The sequence below is a fragment of the Notamacropus eugenii genome, chromosome 5 (assembly GCF_028372415.1).
Source record: "Notamacropus eugenii isolate mMacEug1 chromosome 5, mMacEug1.pri_v2, whole genome shotgun sequence".
NCBI lineage: Eukaryota > Metazoa > Chordata > Mammalia > Diprotodontia > Macropodidae > Notamacropus > Notamacropus eugenii.
The window spans coordinates 458384335-458407740 of record NC_092876.1 but is presented as its reverse complement, the minus strand read 5'-3'; the positions used below and the strand labels follow the sequence as shown (position 1 = coordinate 458407740).

The window sequence follows — 23406 nt, the reverse complement described above, 5'->3', positions numbered from 1 at the left end:
TTCTCTGAGTCCCTAATGATATAAGACCATTATTTGTGTGTCATATCAATCACCCTGCAGAATGTAAACTCCTTGAAGACAAGAAAGGTTCTTTATCTTGCCTGTAATCCTAGAGCCCCACATAGGGTTGTTTAACGCAGCACACACCACTTTTAGAGTGCTTGCTGGACTAGAACTATGAATGGATGCTCCACAAATGTTGTCACCTGAGACCCACCACCCTAAGGCACATTTCAACAAGCCCCTTGCATCAAAAACTCAAGGGAGAGAAGTGGAAATCTTAGATGCTCTTACACAAGACTCTGAGCTCCCTTAGGTCAGAAATTATTATAACACTTAATTTCTTTTCTAACCTCCACCTGAGACAGTGAATAAGTTGTTTGTTTAAATTAGTGGATCACCAGGTGACTACAAGGGGACCTTAGAAATCAATATGGAGAATCCTAAATATCTCCCATATTATTGTCAGATAAATAATTATGTTGTTGCTTTGAAAAGCTGAGGGCCCTATGCAGTAAGTGGTCATCATTATTATTGCTTGGGGATGAGCCATAGACCCCCAGAGACCTCATTATCCCAGGAGTCACTTCCTTAAGAAAACGTAAGTCTCATCGGGCCAACGACCAGCAAGCATGTCCATTCTTGAGATGTTGATCTCTGATCATCATTTTCTGAAGAAATGACTTAAATCAATCCCATTGACAAACACCTGGCTTCAAAATCTCACAAGACCTAAAAGAAATCATGTCCTGCAAGAGAACTTAATACAATTAAACTCAACATTACAGCATTCCATTGAATCAAACATGAAAAATGATGATTTACAGCATTCGTTCTATTCACTACTCTACGTCATAACTTCGCATTGACTTTGGCAAGAAAAATCAGAGCTGGCAGAAGAATGTTTGAGGCAAAAGTTTTTGTGAATCAAAAGTCTTCTTTGTATAGATAATCACAGATCTCAAAATGCCTATGATCCCAGACTGAAGGCTAGAAGAGACCCTAGAGACTATCTAATCCAATCATCTCATTTTACAGATAAAGAAATTGGGGCTCAGGGAGACTGAGGGACTTGTGGAATGCCAGAGAGAGTCGGCATCAAACTCAGGTCACCTGACTCCACAGCCGGCTCTTTCTGCTGTCCCCAGTGCTTCACCCAAAAATGGAATGAGTAAATTTGGGTGTGGTAAGTCCTGTTATAATAAGAGAAAACAGTTTGTTTTGTTTGTCTCTTTAGGTAATATCCAAACATTTTCTACCAATTCCTCTGAGATTTTTATTTCAGTTTCAGGAAACGTTAGAATTCACTTAAAGGAGGCCACATTTGAGAAGCAACATAGTCTGGCAGAAAGAGCACTTGGATGGGGACTCAGAAAAGCTGTCTCACTTGGGGGATTTGGGGTAAGTTATTTAATCTCTGCTTCTCAGTTTCCTCTATCTCTATAAAGTAAAAGTTCTAGAAGATTATGCATATGGTCCCTTCCAGTTCTGAAGTTCTATGACTGAGACAGAATCTCTCTATACACTTCTCTTTCGTATCAGCCTACAGATTGTCCTTTCATATTTTAACCATAACTGTACAAAGATTTCATTTATTTCTGTAAACTTTCACACCAATTAGAAAAACCCTATACTGTGGCACCACATCAAACAAGAGATTTACTTGCCCCCAAATTATTTAAGCCCCTATAAAAAACAGCTGTTGAATTAAGCATTTGGATGTGGACTGGTCTAGGACAAAGACCTTAAACAACATTTCAGTCCATTTCACCGAGAAAAGCTCAAGGCATTCCAATGCATTAGCCACAATTATCGCCTTCGATCTTTGGGGCAAACAGAAAACACAGCCAGACTGGCAAATCCAAACATACAGGGGAAGGGGAGAATGGGCTAAAAGCAAAGATTTCCACTAAAATAAGCCCAACCAACTATATTTAACTTCTGCCCTTCATCACACTCATTTACATATATTTCAACAGTCCTATACTAAAAGTCAAGTCAGAGTGGGAAATTGTTATTGAAAAAGAAATACCTGTCAAGGCTCTGAAAGACGGAATTTTAATTTCAGAGGCAACAGTAGTACCCCAGGGTGATGTTTAAAATGTATTTCTTCTACTTCCACTTAACCCTCTAAATAGAAGGGTTAGAAGGGTTGCCAAAGTCTTATCAGAATTCCATAAGAATCATGGGAAAACATCCTCTTTTTTTACAACACTTTATCACCCAGTCATGGTAAATTGGTCTATCAAGAGAGAGCAAGGACCTATGTAACCTATCACAATAGCTGGAACCAGATATTTCAAGACTAGTTGTCCCTGTCTTGTCCTGGAATAAAGGGAGTCTGGGCACATGGACAGGATTGACCCTCTTGTCGTCCCAAAGGTGGCCTGACACCAAAGATAAATGCCTTGCCTGGCAGGGGATTCTCCAAGCAGAAGCAGCCTTCTCTGTAAGACTGACTGGAAAGAGCAACTACTGTGGACAACATCCCAAACCTTATTATTTCCCCTACACCTACTTCCACCCCTTCTCCCAGGCTATCTATCTCTATCTCTATGGCCAAACATTGCTAGCTGTGCCTGTTGTAGGGTGGGGAGGAAGGAATTAAGTCTTTTAGAAGGCCTCAGGGATGCCAGTGGTCATGAGATAACTTGGAAGGGCCCTCATTTTTACAGATGAGGGAACTGAGGATGAAGAAACATTTAATACCTTCCACTTGGTTAAAAATATCTTAAAGGTCATGGAAATGGAAATTTTGGGAATTATTTGGGGAGATTTTCTTCAACCTGAAAAGAGAGAAGAATTCTCTCAGTAGGACTGAGGTATTTTCCTTCTTTAGCCAAAGAAAATTCCCCAGTGCTAAGAAGCCCTTTGCAACTATAATACACACAACAAACCCTTCACAACATTTACAATCATAATCTTTGCTCAAGACAGGCAACAATCACAAAAAGGAAAAGAAAAGAAAAAAAATCACATAGGGATCTGGGTCAGTGGCTGGGGAAGGACATAGACTCCCGGTCCTGACCTTTTGCTCCATGAACCGCCAAGGGCAGCAGAGTGGACGCAGTAATATACTCAGCCCCTGGAGAGAGAAAGATCTACAATTCGTTCTCACAGTTTCAAGGAAGCACACCCACCAGGCCTAGCAGCCTCAGTTCTGTGATGCTTGAGAAAGGTGCACATGGGGTACCTCACATCCACAGCTTTTTCAATGGTTTGCCACCAATTATTTCCAAGAGTAATGAGATGCTACATTTTGTTTCATTTACTTCTACAATATATCTGTTTCATGGGACATATGATCAGAGAGGGGTAGATGGGAATCTAACATTATTGGTGCATCAGTTCCAAAAAGACAAGCAATCACGTATCTAAAGGGAAATCAGAGGTTCACGAGATTCACAGCTAAAAGCCACATATCTGAGGTATTAAGGCACTGAGATTTGGGTGGCATCACTTTAACACCAAGAAGAACTGAGGGTTGAAAAAGAACAGCCAGTCACTTCCTATCGTTTCTTGCCAACTTGACTGGGTTAGCTTCCTTACTTGGCTTTATAAGTTGTTCCTCTTGGGCAATTCCCAGATCATCAGATTCTCCAGACAATTCCTTGATGAAATTGGAAGGAAACATGCCGGTCTTTCCATTGAGAACGCCTTCCCACCATCCCTCCTCCACCTGCACAAAAAAAGGATGAGAAACAAATATGCATTTAAATGGAGTAATTTTCATTTTATTTTTACTCTGTGTAGCACACACAATGGACCCTTCCAGAGGAAAGAAAGGTGCAGGCTTGTGTCTGATTTTCATTTTCCCCCAAAAGACTGAACTAAAATGAATAGGACTAAGCCCTTTGAGTGTTTCTTAGCGTCAAAGAAAATCTAATGCGTGATTGTGAACTTGTCCAGCTCTCTCCTGCATTAAAGCTTTTCAAGCAGACCACACAATTAAAACAAAGCTTCATCATGGGATGATGTCTAAAAGTCAAACCTATTATGGAAGCCTGTGCATCCTGGTCAGGCAAATTTAAACCCCAATTTTCTTATTATTTCTCAAATATTGGAAGATGACAATAGGTTTACGGTACAATGCCCCTTTAAAAGTCTTCTCCTAAGGAGTAGTTTGGTCACTAAAAAGATGGAAAAATCATTTTGGGATACAGGGGAAAATTATATGGTTAACTGTCATTAAAACTGTGAGATGACATTAGCTATTGCTTACTGAAAAAGAGGAATATTTTGATAACGAGTTGAAAAAGAACTTCATTTTCTGTACCACACTGCCCAAATCCTGTCTGAAACCAGATTCAGATATATGAAACCTGTTTCACATATATGTTGGCCACATATGTTAAAACAATCAGAGACATAAATATAGACTTAAAATTCTTTATCAACAAGGTAGAAGAATGATGCTTCACCTGTGAGGCACTGTTTAATGGTATGTATGGTGTTAATATAGTTAATGACTTAAAGAGGCAAAGAAAGATCTTTTATACACGAAAACTAGAGAAATGAGTGTAAAGAAACATAAACTGAAGATATAGGAGGGGGACGGAAAAGCAGCTCTGTGCCAGAGCAATTAGAAGCAGTCAACCAACAGAAGGCTTCAGCTAAGTGATTTCTGACTGGTCGAAGGGCAAACTAATTTCATTGTCCAAGAGCCCCAAGACACCTATTACAGTTCAGCACCACCAAGAACAGGAGAAAGGTGAGGCTTCTCCTTAGAGCCTAATGCTCTCTGTTGCCACCTATGGATTGAACAGGGAAAGCAGAGGAGGCTTTGCAGCTGTGTGGATACCCAGGTGAGCCTATTTAAAGAATCAGCCTGAACTGTGCTACTGTGACCTCTGTCCTGGTTGGAGACAGCATCTGGATAAGTGAATAAAAACTGGGCTGGTATGTATCGCTAAGAAATAGCCGGTTTGATGAGCTCCGTGTTTTCTCGGTGAGAAAACAGTAGCTTTTCCCATTAAGAACTAACATTTCTAAATGCCCTTTCCAGGGAGATAGTTAATCGAAAAAGCTTTTAAATGCCAGTCCTGGGAGAGATGAGGATCTCAATAAATGAAGAGAAATAGCTAATGAAATGAGTAGAGAAGTAGTTTTGTGTGGTGTGGATATTTGTGAGGTTCCGAGTTCTAAGTTACGCTAAGCACACATAAATTTTCTTTCCTCATACGCTTCCTTGCCAGGTTCTTGCCAACGTATGCTTGCCCTTTATCACAGAGATGGAATGCACTGGTGGGGGAGAGTGATCTGGCTTTACAGGCATACTGTGACATATATTATTACTTACGCATTTGCTTTAATATATTAGTATGTATAATGTTGGATGGTGAGGTGGAGCAGGCACTTGCTAGCTGTGTGACCCTGGGCAAGTCACTTAACCCTCTTTACCTCAATTTTCTCATCTGCAAAATGAGCTGGAGAAGGAAATGGAAAACCACTCTAGTATCTTTGCCAAGAAAACCCCAAACGGGGTCACAAAGAGCCAGACACAACTGAAAAACGACTGAACGACAAACAACCATCCATAATGTTATTTCTTTTGCCTTCTCGTTAAAGAAATGGTTATATTTTAAGTTCTAAAAGTGCTATTGTTGTGCTGTAAAAATATCATGTGCTGTGAGGATGTGTTATATTGAGATGGGCTGGTTGTATAAAAGGAAGATGTGTTGGAGACAGAAGATGGAGTCAGGGAAGTGATGTTTCCCTTTAGCAGAGAATTCCAAGGAGATTCTGAAGGTAACCTTGGGGTTTGGGTCTCTCTCTGAGAACCTTTGATTTGCTAGCATGAGAGAAGATGGGAGTGAACAAGTCAGCCTCTGGAAGAATACATGAGGGGTAATATAGACAAACAGAGGGAGGGGGATGTTCTGATACTGGTGGCTGGATGTCACCACATCAGGTCCTACATCTTAATGCCACAATCTCTGCTCTGTTTTAGGGACCATAGTAATTGTTTTCTAGGCCCCAACTTTTAACATGTGCCTTGTTACAGAAGTAATAGGGGACCGTACACGTTAAGAACCTCTCCAATACAGATACTCAAAGAGCAGCTGTCATTTTTAAGGCTTCAGGAACTGTTAAATCTAAAGAGATTTTAAGACTTATTTAAAATTCAATTAAATAGATATTTATTAAATGTCTACATTGTATTAAATGCAAGAGATGAAGGCAAAATAAGACCTATTTCCTACCCTTCAAAGGCATAACCTTACCTTCTCTTCTGAACCCTCCCCCTCCAAAAAAAAGAGCCAATTTGGAGTGAAAAGATTTAGCTACAAATTGGGCTCGCCACGGATCAGCTTCCAATCTTGGGTAAATCCTTTAATCTGGCACAGCATAAATTTGCTCATCTATTAAATAAAGGTACTAGCCATCATACAAGAACTGCTTAGTTCATAGGATTATTGTGAAGATCAAATGAGAATAAATGAAAAATGCTTTGTAAACTGTAAAATGTTTATTACTTCTGTGGTTATTGTTATTCCATTAAAGTCCTACTCTGATGTCTCACTGAGACACAGAAGGGAGACGGGGTTCTTAGTGTTAATCATTAATCCTTAAAGGAAAGAAGCACCTATTAAGTGCCTACTATGTGCCAGGTACTGCACTAAATATTTTCAGACATTATCTCATTTGACCCTCACAATAACCCTGGGAGGTTAGTGCTATTATTTTAATGTTATATGCAACAGTTGAGGAAACTGAGTCAGGCTTCTTCCATTATCACTACCACTCTGAAGCTCCAATCAGGGACGGCGATATAAGCAAAACTCTAAAGGAGACAAAGTCTTTCTTGACTCTTTCTCCTCTCTCCCACTCTTCAGTCACAGTCCAGGATCCCATGTCTGTGTTCTTGGAGCTCTATGGTTTTCCTGTATCCAATCTTTTACCTAGGAAAGGGTAAATAATGCTAAATTACAAATAATTAATAATAGCTAATAATGATGGAGGACTTTCATGTTTTCAAAGCCCTTTACATGCTATCTCATTTTCTCATTTGAACCTCACAAACCAACCCCAGGATGTAGGTGCTATCACACTCGTCATTTGACAGATGAGAAAATGAAGGCTGAGAGAGGTCAAGTAATTTGCCCATGTATTCAGTTAAGAAGCATTAATTAAGCATTTACCCCCATGCCAGCCACTGGGCTCAGCAATGTGGATTACAAAGAGAGTCGCAAACAGCTCCTGGCCTAAGAGGGTTACATTCTAATAGGAAAGGCAGCATGTAAATAAATAAACGAGGTATACACAAGATATCCACAGACTATATGGAAGGTCAGCCCAGTGGAGAGAGCACTACCAGTTGGAGGCCCCAGAAATGCTGTCTCAGAAGACGGAGATTGATCTGAGGTTGGAGGGAAACCGAAGACATTGAAAACTAGAGTTTAGAGAGGAGAGCAGTGCAGGTACTAGGGACAACCACTGCTAAAGATAATGACAAAGAAATGGGAGACGGAATGTTATATGCAACTGTAAGTTGGCCCTGTTAGTAGAGTGGGAGGAGAAGGGGAAAGAGTGAGGGAATAACATAAGAATATTGCAAAGGAAGGAAGGAGCTTTAAATGCCCCAAGAGTTTATATGGGATCCTGGAGGTAATAGGGAGCCAATGGAGCTCATGGAAAGGAAGAGTAACCTGGTTAGACCTATGATCTAGAAAAACCACTTTGGCAGCTGAGTGGAGGATGTTTTGGAGTAAGAGGAGACATAAGGCCATCAGACCAGTTAGAAGCCTACTGCAATCATACAGGCAAAAAGGGATGAGGTCTGAACAAGAGTGGTAACTATGTGTGGATGGAGAGAAGGGAATAGGTACAAGAAATAATCATGAAGGTAGAAAGAAGATATGGCAATACACTGGATATGTGGGGTGAGAGGAGTTGAGGATGTTTATCTGGGGGATCAAATAGGGTGACAGTGTGCCCTCAATAGTAAGGGGGGGCAGGATTTGCGATGGGGGAGAAGATTAACATGGGTCTGAGCAACATTGAGTTTAAGATCCAGCTTGAAATATGCCAAAGGCAGCTGGCGAGGCACAGCTGCATTTCAGGAAAAAGGCCAGGGTTGGGCACATAGATCTGAACACCATTTCTGAAGGGAAGGTCTGAGGTAAGATTCCTGCCTACAGATCCTGCAGCTTTCCTTTCTTCCACGTCACTATCCTATTAAGATGAAAAATCTGCCTTCTCCCAAGGTAGGTGCCACACACTCTGCAAACCCAGCCTCTCTGCTCAAACATGATGCTGCACTGCCTGTTTCCCTGCTTTCACACTGGCTGTCCCCCACACCCCTCTGCACTTCCCAGGTCTTGGTTATTCTCCTTCCTTTTCTCTGCCTCACTTCCCTTGTTTCCTTCAAGTTTTGGCCCAAATCCTCCCTTCTACAGGAGGCCTTTCCCACTTCTCCCAGGGACTGCTTACTGTCTCCCCCTTTGGCTTTATCTTTCATCTATTCTTTACATGTGTACACATACATATATTTTCACGCTATGTATATTTACATATGTACATATGTGTATATATATAAGTACAGTCAGTTCTGCTGTAACACTTGTTTTAAAAATGTGAAATTGTTCCAATATAATTGACATGTAAGGGAATAATTTGTTGTTGTGTTCATCCTTCGCTGCTCAAGAAGACCATGCCCTCAGAGAAATAATGACATGACTTGCACTTGACTCTGTTTTGAGGGAGGGACGGCTGTGCAAGGTCACCAGCCTCACTTCTCCTCCAGAGCCATCTGAATCCAGTGACCAGATATTCATCAGAATGACTGGAGATGACCCAGGATGCACTGGGAGATCTTGGCCCTTTAGGCCTGAAAAGGGAAACATTAAGGGAACACAGAAAGCGACGTCACTTTACAACAACTGATAAGCTACAACCCTTCTAATGCACACTTCCACAAACACATTTCAGGTCTTTTTCAAGCATTGTATTTATTGCATAACTTCTAGTGCGATAGGAGCTGTGGAGGGGTGGTCTACCTCCGCCTGCAACACCCTCTGCCATGGCTCGGGCCTAGAGCTGTGGACCATGGAGAATTCTCTCTCCCTGGAAGCAATTCAACTTTGTCAGTCTTGGCCGTGTGGAAACCTGAGGATGTAGGCACTGCCACTACTTACAGTAGTACACTTAACATGTATAAAACTGTGCTGCCATGTCTACCATGCTCCTGTTGTTTTTAATTCATCACTGATGACATTTTTGAGTGTTGTGCCCTCTCCCATTTTCCCCACAAGCCCTGCACAATTTGGGGCAGTATGGTGATTTTTAGGCATTCACATGTGCCATTATGGCAGAACCAATTGCATCTCATTATTTACATTTTACCAAAGAAATATGAGCAGGGACTGATTTTGCCTTTCATTATTATGTCTTCAGGTCACAGAAAAATGTCTGTCACATGGTAAAAGCTGATTGTCTCTCGCTGTGAAATTTAAGGTGTCGTCCAGCCTAGGAGAGGCATGTGGGGGACGGAGGAACGGGGCAGGAAACAGGACATCAAGGAGACTTTAAACATATGTTAATAACACAATGATGTGGCTGTGGAGAAAGTTCTTTGTAAAGCTTAAAACTCTGTAGAGCAGGCCTACGCAACATATGACCTGTGTGAAAAAAAGTACAGGATATAAAACAAGTCTGTATAACACCCTGTCTGAGGCCATTCTGGAAGGCCACAAGTGGTCCATGGGCCATATGTTGTGTAGGCCTGCTGCAGTGCAAGCTTACTACCAGATATCACATAGGAAGTCCACTTAACATAAGACCAATCTCTGTCACCAATGGCCAATAGGGATATTACTGATATTAGATATTTAAGAATAAGAAAAACTTAAACCTAATGTGGCAAAATAGTATTGATTTTTTACTCTGTTCTGTGTATTGGTTACTCTTCTATCTGTAGAGATAATAGGATATCTCTATTTTTATAGATAGATACACTTGGCACGTAGTAGGCATTCAACAAATGTTTAATTAATTGGTTGACTGTACCACATTTTTTAGAGAAGATTTTAAACAATCTCAACTAGGAGTTTGAAGAACTGTCTTATGACAAATTTAGACAACGCTAAACCGTAGTTTTAAATACTGCCACATGTCTAGGTCAACCCCACTGAGATATATTATTCATTAGAGCTGCCTATTTTAGGATGAAAGGAGCCGGTAAAATCAGTTACAAACCTAATAGCAAAATTCTTAGGGGATTTGCGTGGAGGGGTCCTTTTTCCTAGTCCTAGATAAATGAACCATAAAATTACCTTCCATTTCTCCCAAATCACAGCCACAGTAGAAAAGAATTAAGGATTTCCCATAGACAACAACCAAGGAAGGCTCTGAAAGAATCCCCTAATGCTCTCACAATACTGTGTAGACCAAGACGGTTCTGCTAATATGCCTGCAAAAGATCTCTTTGCACCCCCACCCGCGTCTCCCTACCTCCACGTGACCAGTAATAAGCAGTTCAAGTCAGAAATACCTCAGGGAAGTATTCTTGCTATACTGGCTCTGTGGGCTGCCTACTGGGAAAACAAACTCTATCTTCACTTAAGCAACCCCTCAAGCTGTCAATACAGCTGTGACACCACAGTCTGTGCACAGTGCCAAACGGGAAAATGATGAGAGATATATTATTACCCCCACTGGATGCGCTAAGAGGAGATTAAACCATACAGCCAAATACACATTGCACATGGGGTGAGATACACAGCCTCCGGCATCATAAGCTTAATGGGCATGACACTAACCGCCTTTTGAGTTATGCCGACTGTGCCAGAAAGTTCTGGCCAGAACATTGTATTATAGAAGCGATGTCAGGGCTGCCCATCCTGCCTCTTCCATGTCATTACTTATGATTCAAGTAAGAGGAGTTTTGAGATAAATTATCCTTAATCTCATACTCTTCTTCAGATAAAAAGAATCATACCACTTAGGAATGTGAACCGTAGAGGAGAACTAAGGAATTATCTAGTTCACTATACTAACATAATAGATGAGGGAAACTGATTCTAAAGAAGTTAAGAGATTTCCTGAGATCTCACAGCTCAAACAGATAGGAGTATAGCCTAGTTTGCTAACATCCAGGACACTTAGTGACTATTATTTTATTGGATATGGCAGAATTTTATGGTGGATTGGGCACTGGACTTGGAGTAAGACTAGGTCAGGTCCAAACCCTGCCTTAGATCCTTTCTTGCTACATCACTTACTCTCTCTGTACTTCAGAGTTATTATCTAGGAAACAAAGTGGCTGTACTAGGTGGTCTTTAGGAGCCCTTCCAGTTCTAAATATGTGATCCTATGAGTTTCTCAACTATGATAAATTCCTTCCAACTAGAGATATACCTTCACAGAGAGAAGGACCAATCAGATATATAAAATTCCTGCAAAATAAATGGTAAGGACACTCAGTTCAAATATATAGGGTGTTCTAAAAGTTGTAGTGGCTAAACCTTCCTAAGACTTTTGGGACACCCTGGGAAAAAATAGATAGGATATGATCAAAGAGGTTCATATGGATGAGATTCTAGAAAACCTAAACTTCCAAAAACTAAGAATATCCATATTACACACACACTACATAAAAAACTGCTTACCTCTCCTACCACCTCTATGATGTCACCAACTTTCAGCTCCAATTCATCATCATTCTGGGGCAGGTAACTAAAGGCTACCTGACATCTTCTCCTTCGATTGCGTTCTAGACAGGGGGAAAAACAAAGAATATTTAGATAAGGCCTTTGCAAAAATAAATACACAAACTTTTGAAAAAAATTTTTTATTAATTAATTTTATTTATTTTCAGTGTTCTACAATAACTACCATATAATTTAGATTATTATTTTCTCTTCCCTCACCGCTACCTCCCCCCTCCCTTCCCGAGACGACATACAATTTTGTATAGGTCCTACACATACATTCCTATTAAAAGCATTTTCACTATAGTCATGCTGTGTTGAAGAATTAAAATGAGTGGGAAAAATCATCTAACAAACCAAAGCACAATACACACACACAGATCTGCTACAATCTGTGATTGAATTCCATAGTTCTTTCTCTGGATGTGGAAGGCATTTTGCCTTAGAAGACCATTGGGAATTTTTTTTAAGTCCTTGCATAGCAACGAAGTTCCAAGTCTACCAGAAAAAACTCTTGCACACTGTGGTTGTTGCTGTGCACAGAGTTCTCCTGGTTCTGCTCCTTTCACTCAGCATCAGATCATATAAGTCTTTCCAGGCCTCTCTGAAGTATTCTTGTTCATCATTTCTTATAGCACAATGGTATTCAATTTTTGAAAAATTAAAAAACCTAAATAAATAAAGGTTCCCAAGCACATAGATGGATTAACCTTGCAAATCTTGCTTATGATCTTAGAAAAATGGCTAGGCATGCACCAGCATTGATCTTTAGGAATGAACAAGGCCATGTGTCATTTAAAAAAAAAATTTTAATTAAAAAATGTTTTAACAAAAGCTGCTGAGTCAGGTAGAAATGAATATGAAGACCTTATCGACTGTAGGAGAAGCGAAAACCCCAGATCCTAGACACTATGGAGACTTGGTGCTGCCATTTCTACTTTACAAAGTATTTTTAAACTGATATAACATGGCATTAGAAGTAGGAATGGTCTGATTCATAGAATAGGAAAAGGATAAAAGTTGTATTAGATGTGGGAAAATTGGGATACTAATGCATAGTTGATGGAGTTGTGAACTGATCCAACTATTCTGGAGAGGAATTTGGAACATTGCCCCAAGGGCTGCAATAAAAGTGTGCATACTCTTTGATCCAGTAATACTACTACCAGATCTGTACCCTAAAGGTATCATCAAAAAAGGGGAAATGACCTACATGAACAGAAACATTTAGAGCAGCTCTGTTTGTGGGTGCCAAAGAATAAGAAATGCCCATCAATTGGGAAATGGCTTAAACAAGTGGTGGCATATGAATGTAATGGAATACTGTCGTTCTAAAAGAAATGTTAAAACAGGCAGATTTCAGAAAAACCTGGAAAGACCTAAATGAATTGATGTTGGGTGAGGGGAGAAGAACCAGAAGAGCATCATACACAGTAATAGCAACATGGTATCATGAAGAACCATGAATGACTTAGCTACTATTTTCAGCATTGCGATTCCAAAAAACTCACAATGGAAAACGCTATCCACATCCAAAGAAAGAACTATGAAGTCATAATGGAGATCGAAGCGTATCATTTTCACTTTTTTTTGTTGTTTTTGTTTTTTTCTTTCTCATGATTTTTCCCTTTTGCTCTGATTCTTCTTTCACAGTCTAACGTGGAAACATGTTTAACATGACTGCGCATGGATAACCTATATCAGATTGTTAGCTGTCTTGAGGAGGAGGGAGAAGGGGGAAGGAGGGAGAAAAATTTGGGACTCAAAATCTTATAAAAAAAGGAATGTTGGAAACTATGTTTACATGTAATTGGAAAAATAACTATAAAAAAGAAGAAAAATATTTTTTTTAAAAAAGGATAGTTCAATTCAAATGTTAGAGATTGGACAGTGTGAATTTCACAAGACAAAAGGAAAAACTGACCTGCATTTGGGTCAGGGACAGAAGTGCATGGGGACTAACCCATTAGAACTGTGGCCAGCGTATTTTTTTAAACCACATTTGTCATACAAATCAATTATTCTTGGCTACCCTCAGAATCATGAGTCTAATCAAGGTAAAAACAAAACAGAACCAAATCCAGTCTACACCTCAGTAAAGCAGTAACAGAACATAAAACTAACCACAGGACAATTTACGTTCCCTACCACTGAAATTCTCCTTACCTTTAAGACTCAGTTCACAGCCCTTTCAATAACCCAAATAATAAAAACCCACAAATAAGAGTCGTGATAATAGATACTTGGTGCAAGGCAGCATGGTATAATAGATAATGTGCTGAACATTGAATCTAAAATCTTAGGTTCAGATCCTGCCTCTGACATTTAAGAGCTAGGTCACTTTGGGCAACGTCTCTAATATACCTCAGTTTCTTCATGTCTTAAAAAAAAATTAGTTTGGCGCAGATATCCTCAAGTCCCTTCCAATTCCAAATCTATGATTCAGTGATGCTTTTTTTATACTATTTATACCTGTCTATAAGATCGTAGACTGACAGCTGGAAATGACCTTGGAGATCAATAAGTCCAATACAGAGGTAATGATATCTATAGTATAAGGATTCCTAATCTGGAACCTATGAATCTGGGTTTTTTAAAAAAATATTTTGACAGCTGTAATTTAATATAATTGCTTTCTTTTGCAATTCTATGTATAATGTTTTATGCATTTAAAAACATGATTCTGAGAAGGGCTCCACAGGTTTTATCAGACTGCCAAAGGAAGGTTAAACACCCTCCCTATAGTACCTCCTTACAGAATTCTTATGAGGATCCAGAAAAGGAAAGAGAGATTGGAAGTACATGACTTAACTTCCTGCTAAACTATAAGCCTCTGGAGGGCAGGGGACTTCCATTTCTTGTCTATCTATCCCCAGCATCACACACAAGCACACACACACGCACGCACACACACACACACATGCGCACACACATACACACACACACACACACACACACACACACACACACACACACAAGTGCAAACTCCTGGTCTTGGAATCAACCCAAAGGAAGATCTGACATGCTGCAGAAAGCTGAGCAGAGACAAAGGCAACCAGGGAGCAGCCGCAGCCACGGGGGCCACCGCAGTGCGGATCTGTGTCATGGCTGAAAGAACATGTATGTCTCAGTGTGCATGCAGATGGCTACACAAAAAGCATTTAAGAACCACAGTGCCGAGTTAAGCTAGGCAGAGGGGAATACATGTCTGGAGGACTTGTGATTTTATTTTTCTGATTAACAGGAGACAAAAGCACGGAGCCAAGAGGGAGAGGAAGAAGTCATTTCTGAGAAGTTGATGTCATGGCAGCGAGTCACCCTAACCCCATCCCTCTCCATTACGGGTCCATTACAGTCCTGTTGACTCAAAGTGATGAGACAACAGAAACATTCAAAACAGTGTTAACAATATGTGCACTGCCTGTAGGAAACACACTGGGGGCGTGTGGAGGGGATTGCCCTAAGGAAAGGAAATTCATGTTCAGCAGTAATAACAGCTCCCTGCTGAGTACATTATGGTCTGCAAACAGCATGGCACCAGGAAGGGAAAAGGCCAATCTATTCTATCACTGCCAGGCTGATCAATATTCCTCAAAAGTCTCTACGGACGATATTCTGTTGGCAGCCTAATTCTCTCCTTTCCATTTTCCTTTGTCTGAATCTCCCTTCTAAAGAGAAGCATTCGATATCAGATGGGGGGTGGGGGTTGGGGGAAGCATAAATAAATTATTTATAATCAATAAACATTTATTAAGTACCTACTATGTGCCAGGCACTGTGCTGAGCACCGAGCATGCAAAAAGAGGCAAAGGACAGTCCTTGCTCCCACAGGCTCACAATCTAACACAGGAGACAACACAGAAACACATACAAAGCAAGCTATGCAGGATAAATGGGAAAAGATTAAATAGAGGGAAAGCATTAGAATTAAGAGAGGATGAGGAAGGCTTCCAGGAGAAAACAGGATTTTAGTTGGGACTTAAAGGAAGCCAGGGAGGTCAGTGGTCAGAGTGGAAGAGGAAGAGCATTCCAGGCATGGGGGACAGCAAGGGAGAATGCTCAGAGCCGAGAGATGAAGGGTTTTTGGAGTGTCTTGTTCCTGGGACAGCCCTGGAGGTCAGAGTCACTGGATCAAAGAGCAGAAGGTGAAAGAAGATGGGAAAGGTAGAAAGGGGCTAGTTTCGGAAGAGCTTTGAATGCCAAATAGAGCATTTTGTATTTGCTCCTAGAGGCAATAGGAAACCATTGGAGTTTATTGAGTAGGGGAGTGACATGATCAAATCTGTGCTTTACTGGCTGAATGGAGGAAGAGGAGACTTGAGGCAGACTGACCCATCAGTAGGCTTTGTGTATATCTGGAGATATCAGGAAGAGCCTGGGACTTAGACCCAGAAGACCTAGGTCTGAATCCCAGCCCAGCTAGTTGTATGACCCTGAATAAGTCACTAAACTTTTCTGGGGCTGTTTTCCTCATTTATATAGCTAAAGGTTGAATTACATGACGTCTCACAGTTCCTTTCTGCTCTGACATTTGGTGATTTTCTCCTGACACTGAGATTCAATATTTCAGTTTCTTTGTCCCTAAGAAGCCAAGACACCAGAAACATCCAACAGACAATTCTGAAGATGCTTTCCTGCCAACAGCGCCAATGGTAACGACATCAATGAGGACACAAATGTGTCTGCAGCAGATGACGCACCACTGCCTGCTTTCTGTCCAAAGTGAAAAGTCAGAGGCAGTGATAATCCCCAAATTTCACAGCATCATAAGCCCCATTACATCCAGGTAATCCAAGATCAAATATAAAATCCTCCATTTGGCATTGAATGCTCTCCATAATGTGACATTTTAAAAGTTTGAGAGACACAGTTTCTGGCCAGCAGGTTATTCATAAAACAATGGTCATTGGCTGCCTCTTTTAGACCAAAGACCCCTAATGGTGGTGGGGTCACAGATGATATGGCCTTCAAGGAGGAAGTGTTTCTGAGGGGTGTCTACTCAACTCTGATTGGTTAATCAAATGGGAGGTGGGCTAATCTTGGGGTACTTGACTTAGGTCACTCAAATCTTGGTCAAAGAGACTTCAATCTCCATATCTCCTATCTTGATTATAGGAAGAATCAACCTTTTTCCCAGGAACAGAGCAAATACACTGACCAGGAATACATTCAGGAATACAACTTAGAATTTCATTTACTGTCTGATTAGATTTTGGCCTTGGCAGATCTCAAAGAGAAATTTCCCACACTGGTTGATTTCTGGATGAGGAAGTAGAAAAGGGGAAAACTGTCGTCCTGATATAATACTTAATTATTCAGTACAATATTCATTTCTCACAATAACTTGGCTCCTTCTTATCTTTCCAGTCTTGCAACATTTCTTCTCCTACTTTACTCTTTTCCACATTTTATAGTCCAGCAACATCGACCTTCAAAAAATCCACTTCATCTCCCAACACCTTGACTTTTTACTGGCAGTCACTCATGCCTGGAATGTTCTTACCCTTCACCTCCGCCTCCAAATTTCCCTCAAGTTGTCTCAAACCCACCCCTTCTCTGGCTCCACACACTACCTGTGTCTCCTCTCTGAGATGACTTTCCATTTTCACTGTATATTTCTTTTACGTACACATATTTGAACATTATTTCCCCCATTACAATATCACAATATCAGTTTTTTGAGAGCAGGAATTATATTTTTGCCTTTCTTTGTATGCCTAGAAAATAGCCACAGTGCCTGGCATATAATAAGCATTTAATAAAAACTTATTTAATCTAATTGCTTAGAAGCCATGGCTTCTAACTGCCCTATTTAATAAAGAACTAAGGCCTAGTAAAGCCAGAAGTGATTTACCCAAGGTCACACAGACAGTAAGACAAGTTTCTAACCAAGGTCCTCTGACTTAAAAGCTGGCACTCAGCACCATGCCTGGCTGCCACCTCTTCTGAAGGATACCTCCTTGCTACTATATAATTCAATTATATTGTGGGTCAAGTCACTTCCTTCAAGTACACTATCCACTGATACATCACATGTGTCTTATCATAACAAGGAAAAAGGATATCCTAAGAATTATCCTAGTTCCCCCACCAAGCACACCCCAACATTATATAACAAAAGTCTACTATTTTTATTAAGGAAGTTATTATTTGCCATATTCTAATGTAAAAGCAAGCACCCCGACATACACGGGGGGGGGCCTGCTATCACAGGCTCTTAGATCTGCATTTATAAAAATAAAAGGCAACTTTAGAGGGGTCAACAGTCCCTTTAATCAAGCACATGTATCATTCACTTGGTTCAGAGAAAATACAGAGAAATCAAAGTCAACAGACAGGCTTCCAAATGTCTGACATACACAACACACACATCATAGATCAACAGACAGATCCGACCATCTGACCATAGTCACCAGAGAGGGAAGCACCAACATCTGAGTTTTCAATGCCAGGGGCTCCTCAGCGGCTCCCTAGAGTCTCCTCTGGCCAAACAAACACTTCCAGTCAGTAAGCCCCAAAGTAAAACCTCACCCCGAGAGTATTTAAACATTTTTTAGAGCCAGAGGGCATCGCAACCCTAGAGAGCCACTGCCTCATTAACAACAGGTGTAGGCCTTTCTACAAATCTTCCCAGGCCCATTAATGGGTGGGAAAGATCTTTAATCACATTATTCAATCAAAGGCACTTGATTATACTAAAACAAAAAATGCATTATCAATACACCTCACTAGATACCAAATTTCTTAAAATCAGAAAAAAGAGCACAAAAGGGAAAGGCCTGCAGGAGTCTACATATATGAGAGGACCATCCACAGAAAACTAGATACCCTCAAGAGGAGGCAGAATGTCCTGGAAAGACCAGTGTGCTAGGGGGCCAACTTCCATCTCTGCTCCTCCATAAGCTAAGTGACCTTTGGCAAATCATTTATTCTCCCTGACACTCAGTTTCCTTAGCTGTGAAATGAGAGGACTGGAGTAAGATCACTAAATACTCTTCGAGCTCTAAGAATAATTAATAATAATAGGTAACATTTCTGTAGTCCGCATCATGTGCCAGGCACTGTGCTAAATACTTTACAAGTATCGTCACATACCTCACCACGACCCAGGGAGGCAGATGCTATTATCAGCCTCATTTTACAGAGGAGGAAACTGAGGCAAACAAAGGTTAAGTGACATGCCCTTGGCCACACAATTAGGGTCTCAGGCCTCACACTCTACCCACTATGGGTCACCAGCTGTTCATAACAGAAAAGCTTTGATGTCATCATTTGACCTAAATAACTTTAATGTCAAGATCTACCTGGACAGCGGCTGCCAAAAGCAATAAAAGTTGCAACCGACGGCAAACCTGCCTCTTACCACCCTGACCAAGACCATAGCCAAAACCAAGACTTCACAAACGTCCAAGTGAAAGGGATGCCCGACTCCTAGAGAAGTGGGTGAAAGCAGTTTGGGGACCGAGCAACACAGCAACAACACAGCTCACACACCAGATCTCCGTGTTGGAGAAGGACCTGAAAACACACCAAGGACTTGAGGAAGACTTAAGGTCACCAGGCAGTTTTCTAGCCTCAGCTTTCCTTGAGGGACCAGGAAAATGGAAACTTATACATGAGCAGAAAGGGAAACATATAGAAAACATTTTCTGGCCCTGAACCGGATCAGATTGTAATGAGATGAACAAACAAACACACACAGCTTTAATCCCTTACTTTGACTTTTAATTACAGTTGACTGGAAGAAGAAAGCAAAGAGCGCCAAATCTGGAGATGACCACAAATCAAATCCACAGTCTGCCATTTTCAATTCAATCCCATAAACATTTCTATGTGCTAGATAGCGCACTGTACTGGGGACACAAAAAGAGGTGAAAGATTCCCCTCCAGAAACTCACTCGCTAACATCTTTGAATACCTCTTTGACTTTGGACAAATTAATTTTTGGAGGCTTCTGTTTTCTCCTCTGTAAAGTGAAAGGATTAGACTAGTTCATAGGTTCTCCATCTTTCTTAGGTCATGAATCCCTTTGGCAAAGTGATAAAGCTTACAGACCCTTTCTTTCAAATGTCTAAAATCAAATACAGAGTCTTCCATTCCAAATTATTATTTATTTTTGGTAGCTTTTATTTCTTTCTAAATTTTGAGTTCCAAATTCTCTCCCTCCTATCCCTCCCCCACCTACTGTGAAGACAAACAGTTATAACATCAATCACGCATGTGAAATCATGCAAAACATATTTCCATATTAGGCATATTTCAAAAAAAGCAAGAAAAATAAAGTGAGAAAAGTATACTTCAATTTGCACTCAGAGTCCATCAGTTCTCTCTTTGGAAGAGTTGAGCATGTTTTCATCATGAGTCCTTGGAAATCATCTTGGACCATTGTGATACAGTAATACATAGGAAGCCAATTATATTGAAATACAACTGTTTTTTTAACCGAGCTCAAACATCTCAGGTTAAGAACCCTGGGGCTTCAAGGCCTTGACCTGCTGCTTATCCTGACAGACTCCAACTTCTTGATAATGTGGATTTAGTTAATGCTTACAATCATCAAACATAGAGCTGGAAGGAACCTTAGAGACCATGGAGTCAAAACTCCCTAATTCTGCAGATGAAGCAACTTGACCAGGATTAAGCAAAATCCCCCATCAACATTATCACCTGACTCCATGCAATTCAATTCAACAATGTAGGGTTCCTATTGGGGAAAAAAACCCTAAAATATAGTAATAAGTGAAAAGTCATAAAAACTTAAATTCTGTGAAAGGTGGAAGCCCAAACATGGCAACCTGTTTAGAATCATAACTTAGATACCAAACTAGTTTAGACACTGAGTCATAACTTAAGATACTATGACCTATGAAAGCCAAAACAAGAATATCGTGACCTATATGTGACTGGTAGAGGACTGATTCCCAAACTTATGTTTGGGTATAACACTGTCTTAATACCCAAGCTCGTGGCTAAGCAGGAAACCAAAGCTATTGGCCAATCAGGAACGATGCACTTTCTAGCCCTTGGTCTGTTTTCCACAATTACCACAGTGATTTTGGGGGTTCTTAGTGGGGATTCACTGATTGGTCTGGCCACCATCCCAGACCGAGGATGATTAATATCTTGGCTGGGATACATCATACTGCCCCAAATGTAAGTAACCCAAATTGATTAAACTACCACCCATAATCAATCTGGAACTCTGCGGCTTCTTGAATAGGTCTTTGGTATGTTGAATATTGCTTTGGTATAAAAGAATACCCTACAGTTATAGGGGAGGTACAGGGTTCCCTAGGTGAGGAAATTCCAGACCTCACAAACAAGTTGATGCTGAATTTGGGAGAAATCTTAGGGGAATTCACAGAATGACAGAATTAGGTGTCTAAGAAGTCTATTGTTACTCGAATAGGAATCCTTCTCAAGTGATAATCTGATCATCCAAATTTTATCTTCAGACCAGAAAGAGGCCCAAAGAGGGAAGAGGCAGGGATGGGCAGTCCACTCTCTCTCAAGGCAGCCCAGTACACTTTTGGGTAGCTGCAAGTCACCACCCAATTCTCCCAAACAGTTAGGAAAATGAAATAATATCCCTTGCCAGTTATCATTTCTGTCCCACATCTTAGAGCACTAAACCAATGTTTACAAATTAATTTTGACCCAGCCAACAGATCAGCAAATACCTCTACAGAGCAGTTAATTCATTGTTTATAAATATTAATTGACTTGGCTAAGGACACAGAATTAGAATATCTGAGTTACCTAAAAATGTTCAGATTTGAGGAAGATCATTAAACTTGAGTTTTACAACATTATGGCAAGATTTTCCTGCTGAAGAGAACGAGTTTTCAATGAAAAACTACCTTGCTTTAAAACAGCCAATTTTATGTTCTCCTGGCTGGCAATAGGAAAGCACACACTAAAGTAACTAGTCAGGGAAGGGCACTAGAAACATTTCTTCCACCTGGGGGTGGCACAGTCTGCAGTTGCTGCCACCATCAAGCACCAGGCTAAATAGTCTCTTCAGTTTGCAGCTGCCCAGCTACTAGGCCCCTAACTCCCTGCTCAAGTCCTGTAGTTTTTCAGACCCCATTTGGGGTTTCCTTGGCAGAGAAAATGCAGTAATTTGCCATTTCCTTCTCCAGTTCATTTTACAGATGAGGACATTGAGGCAAACACGGTTAAACAGTCACACAGCTGGTAAGGCCAGATTTGAACTCAGGAAGATGAGTCTTCCTGAATCCAGGCCCAGCACTCTATCCATCATGCCACCTAGCTGCCTGTGGGGCTACAGAGAAAATGTATACACACTGAGAGAACAGTAAAAAGATTACTGAACTCTGGCTGTAAAGACCCTGATTCCAGTCTCATGGAAGTCAAGTGCTTCATGTCTTTGAGATTCTAATACCCTATCTGCAAAATGGGGATGAAAATATCTGACCACCTACTTCAAAAAGTGCTTTAAAGTGAAGAAAGTACTTTGAAGAATAATCTAAAGAATGAATAAAAACTTCCGTGTCATAGAGTGTCTCGTGGGTAAACACTGGGGGATGGGTTAAGTGGGTCCTCTCTCCCTTGGAGTGTAGCCCCTCACAAGGAATCTTTATGTATTTCTTTCTATCTACCTGAATACATATCCAAGAAATATGTAGGTGTGTATATGCACAAATTCATAGATAGTTATATGCATACACATGTACACATGCTCATGTGTACATGTGTACACATGTATGTGCAAGTATATGTGTGTGTGCTTAGTACCTGCCAGAATGTTGAAACCTACTTCCTACTTACAAACAGTTCACAATATAACAGAACAAAATGTTATTAAAAAGGAGGAAAATAAAATGGAATTCCTTGAGTGAGCAACCATCTGTCAATCTTCATCCTTCTGGAAGCCTCAGCAGCCTTCTGTTTTTGTGACCCTCCTCTGTCCTGGATCTCTCCCCTGGCCACTCCTTCTCAGTCCCCTTGGATAGATCTTCCCCTGGGACAAGCCCGCTAACTGGGGGCACCTCCAGGGGTCTGGCCCAGGCCCTCTTCTCTTCCCTCTGTTGCTTTTGGTGATCTCATCATTGCCCATGGGTTCAGTTATCCTTCCTACGCAGACGGTTGTCTCATCTATTCATCTAGTCTCAAACTATCTATTGAGTTCCAGTCTTGCATCACTAACTGCCTCTTGGACATCTCAAACTGGATGTTGTACAGACATCTCTAATTCAGCATGTCCAAAGCAGAAGTTACTAACTTTCTCCCCAAATTCTCCTCTCTCTTCTGAACTTCTCCATAACAGTCCACACCAGCACCATCATCACAGTTCACAGGTTCACAGCTTCTACATCATGCTTGACTTGCATTCACCCCTACAAATCCAATCTGTTGCCAAGTCTGGTTATTTCTACCATCACAGACATCCCCTGCTCTCCACTCACCAACCACCACCCGGAGCAGACCTTCCTCACTGTCCCAGACTTCTGCAATACTTGGTGTCTCTGCCTCAAATCCATCCCCACTCTAATCCATCAGCCACTCTGTTGCCAAAGTGAATTTCCTAAAGAGCTGGCCATGCCATCTTTCCTACTCAATAAACTCCAGGGGCTCCCTATGATCTCCCAGATCACATATCAAATCTTTTTTTTCAGCTTCTAAAGCCCTTCACAGCCTGGTCCTTTCCTTTCTTTCCAACCTTCTCACTCCTTACCTTCCTTCACACACACTATGGTCCAGTGACTCTGGGACTTGTTTCCTACACAGCACC

The 23406-nt window shown here is 40.9% G+C and overlaps 1 protein-coding gene across 6 annotated transcripts in view; it reads right to left on the bottom strand.

Moving 5' to 3' along the window:
* Positions 1-23406, bottom strand: part of SH3KBP1 (SH3 domain containing kinase binding protein 1) — a 415998-nt gene that overhangs the window by 211605 nt on the left and 180987 nt on the right. For all 6 annotated transcript variants that reach the window (XM_072615333.1, XM_072615332.1, XM_072615331.1 and 3 more), the window contains 2 exons: positions 11610-11713; positions 3550-3679 (listed from right to left, as the gene is read on the bottom strand). In XM_072615333.1, the coding sequence (XP_072471434.1) occupies positions 3550-3679; positions 11610-11713 (234 nt within the window). The remainder of the gene's footprint in view (positions 1-3549; positions 3680-11609; positions 11714-23406) is intronic.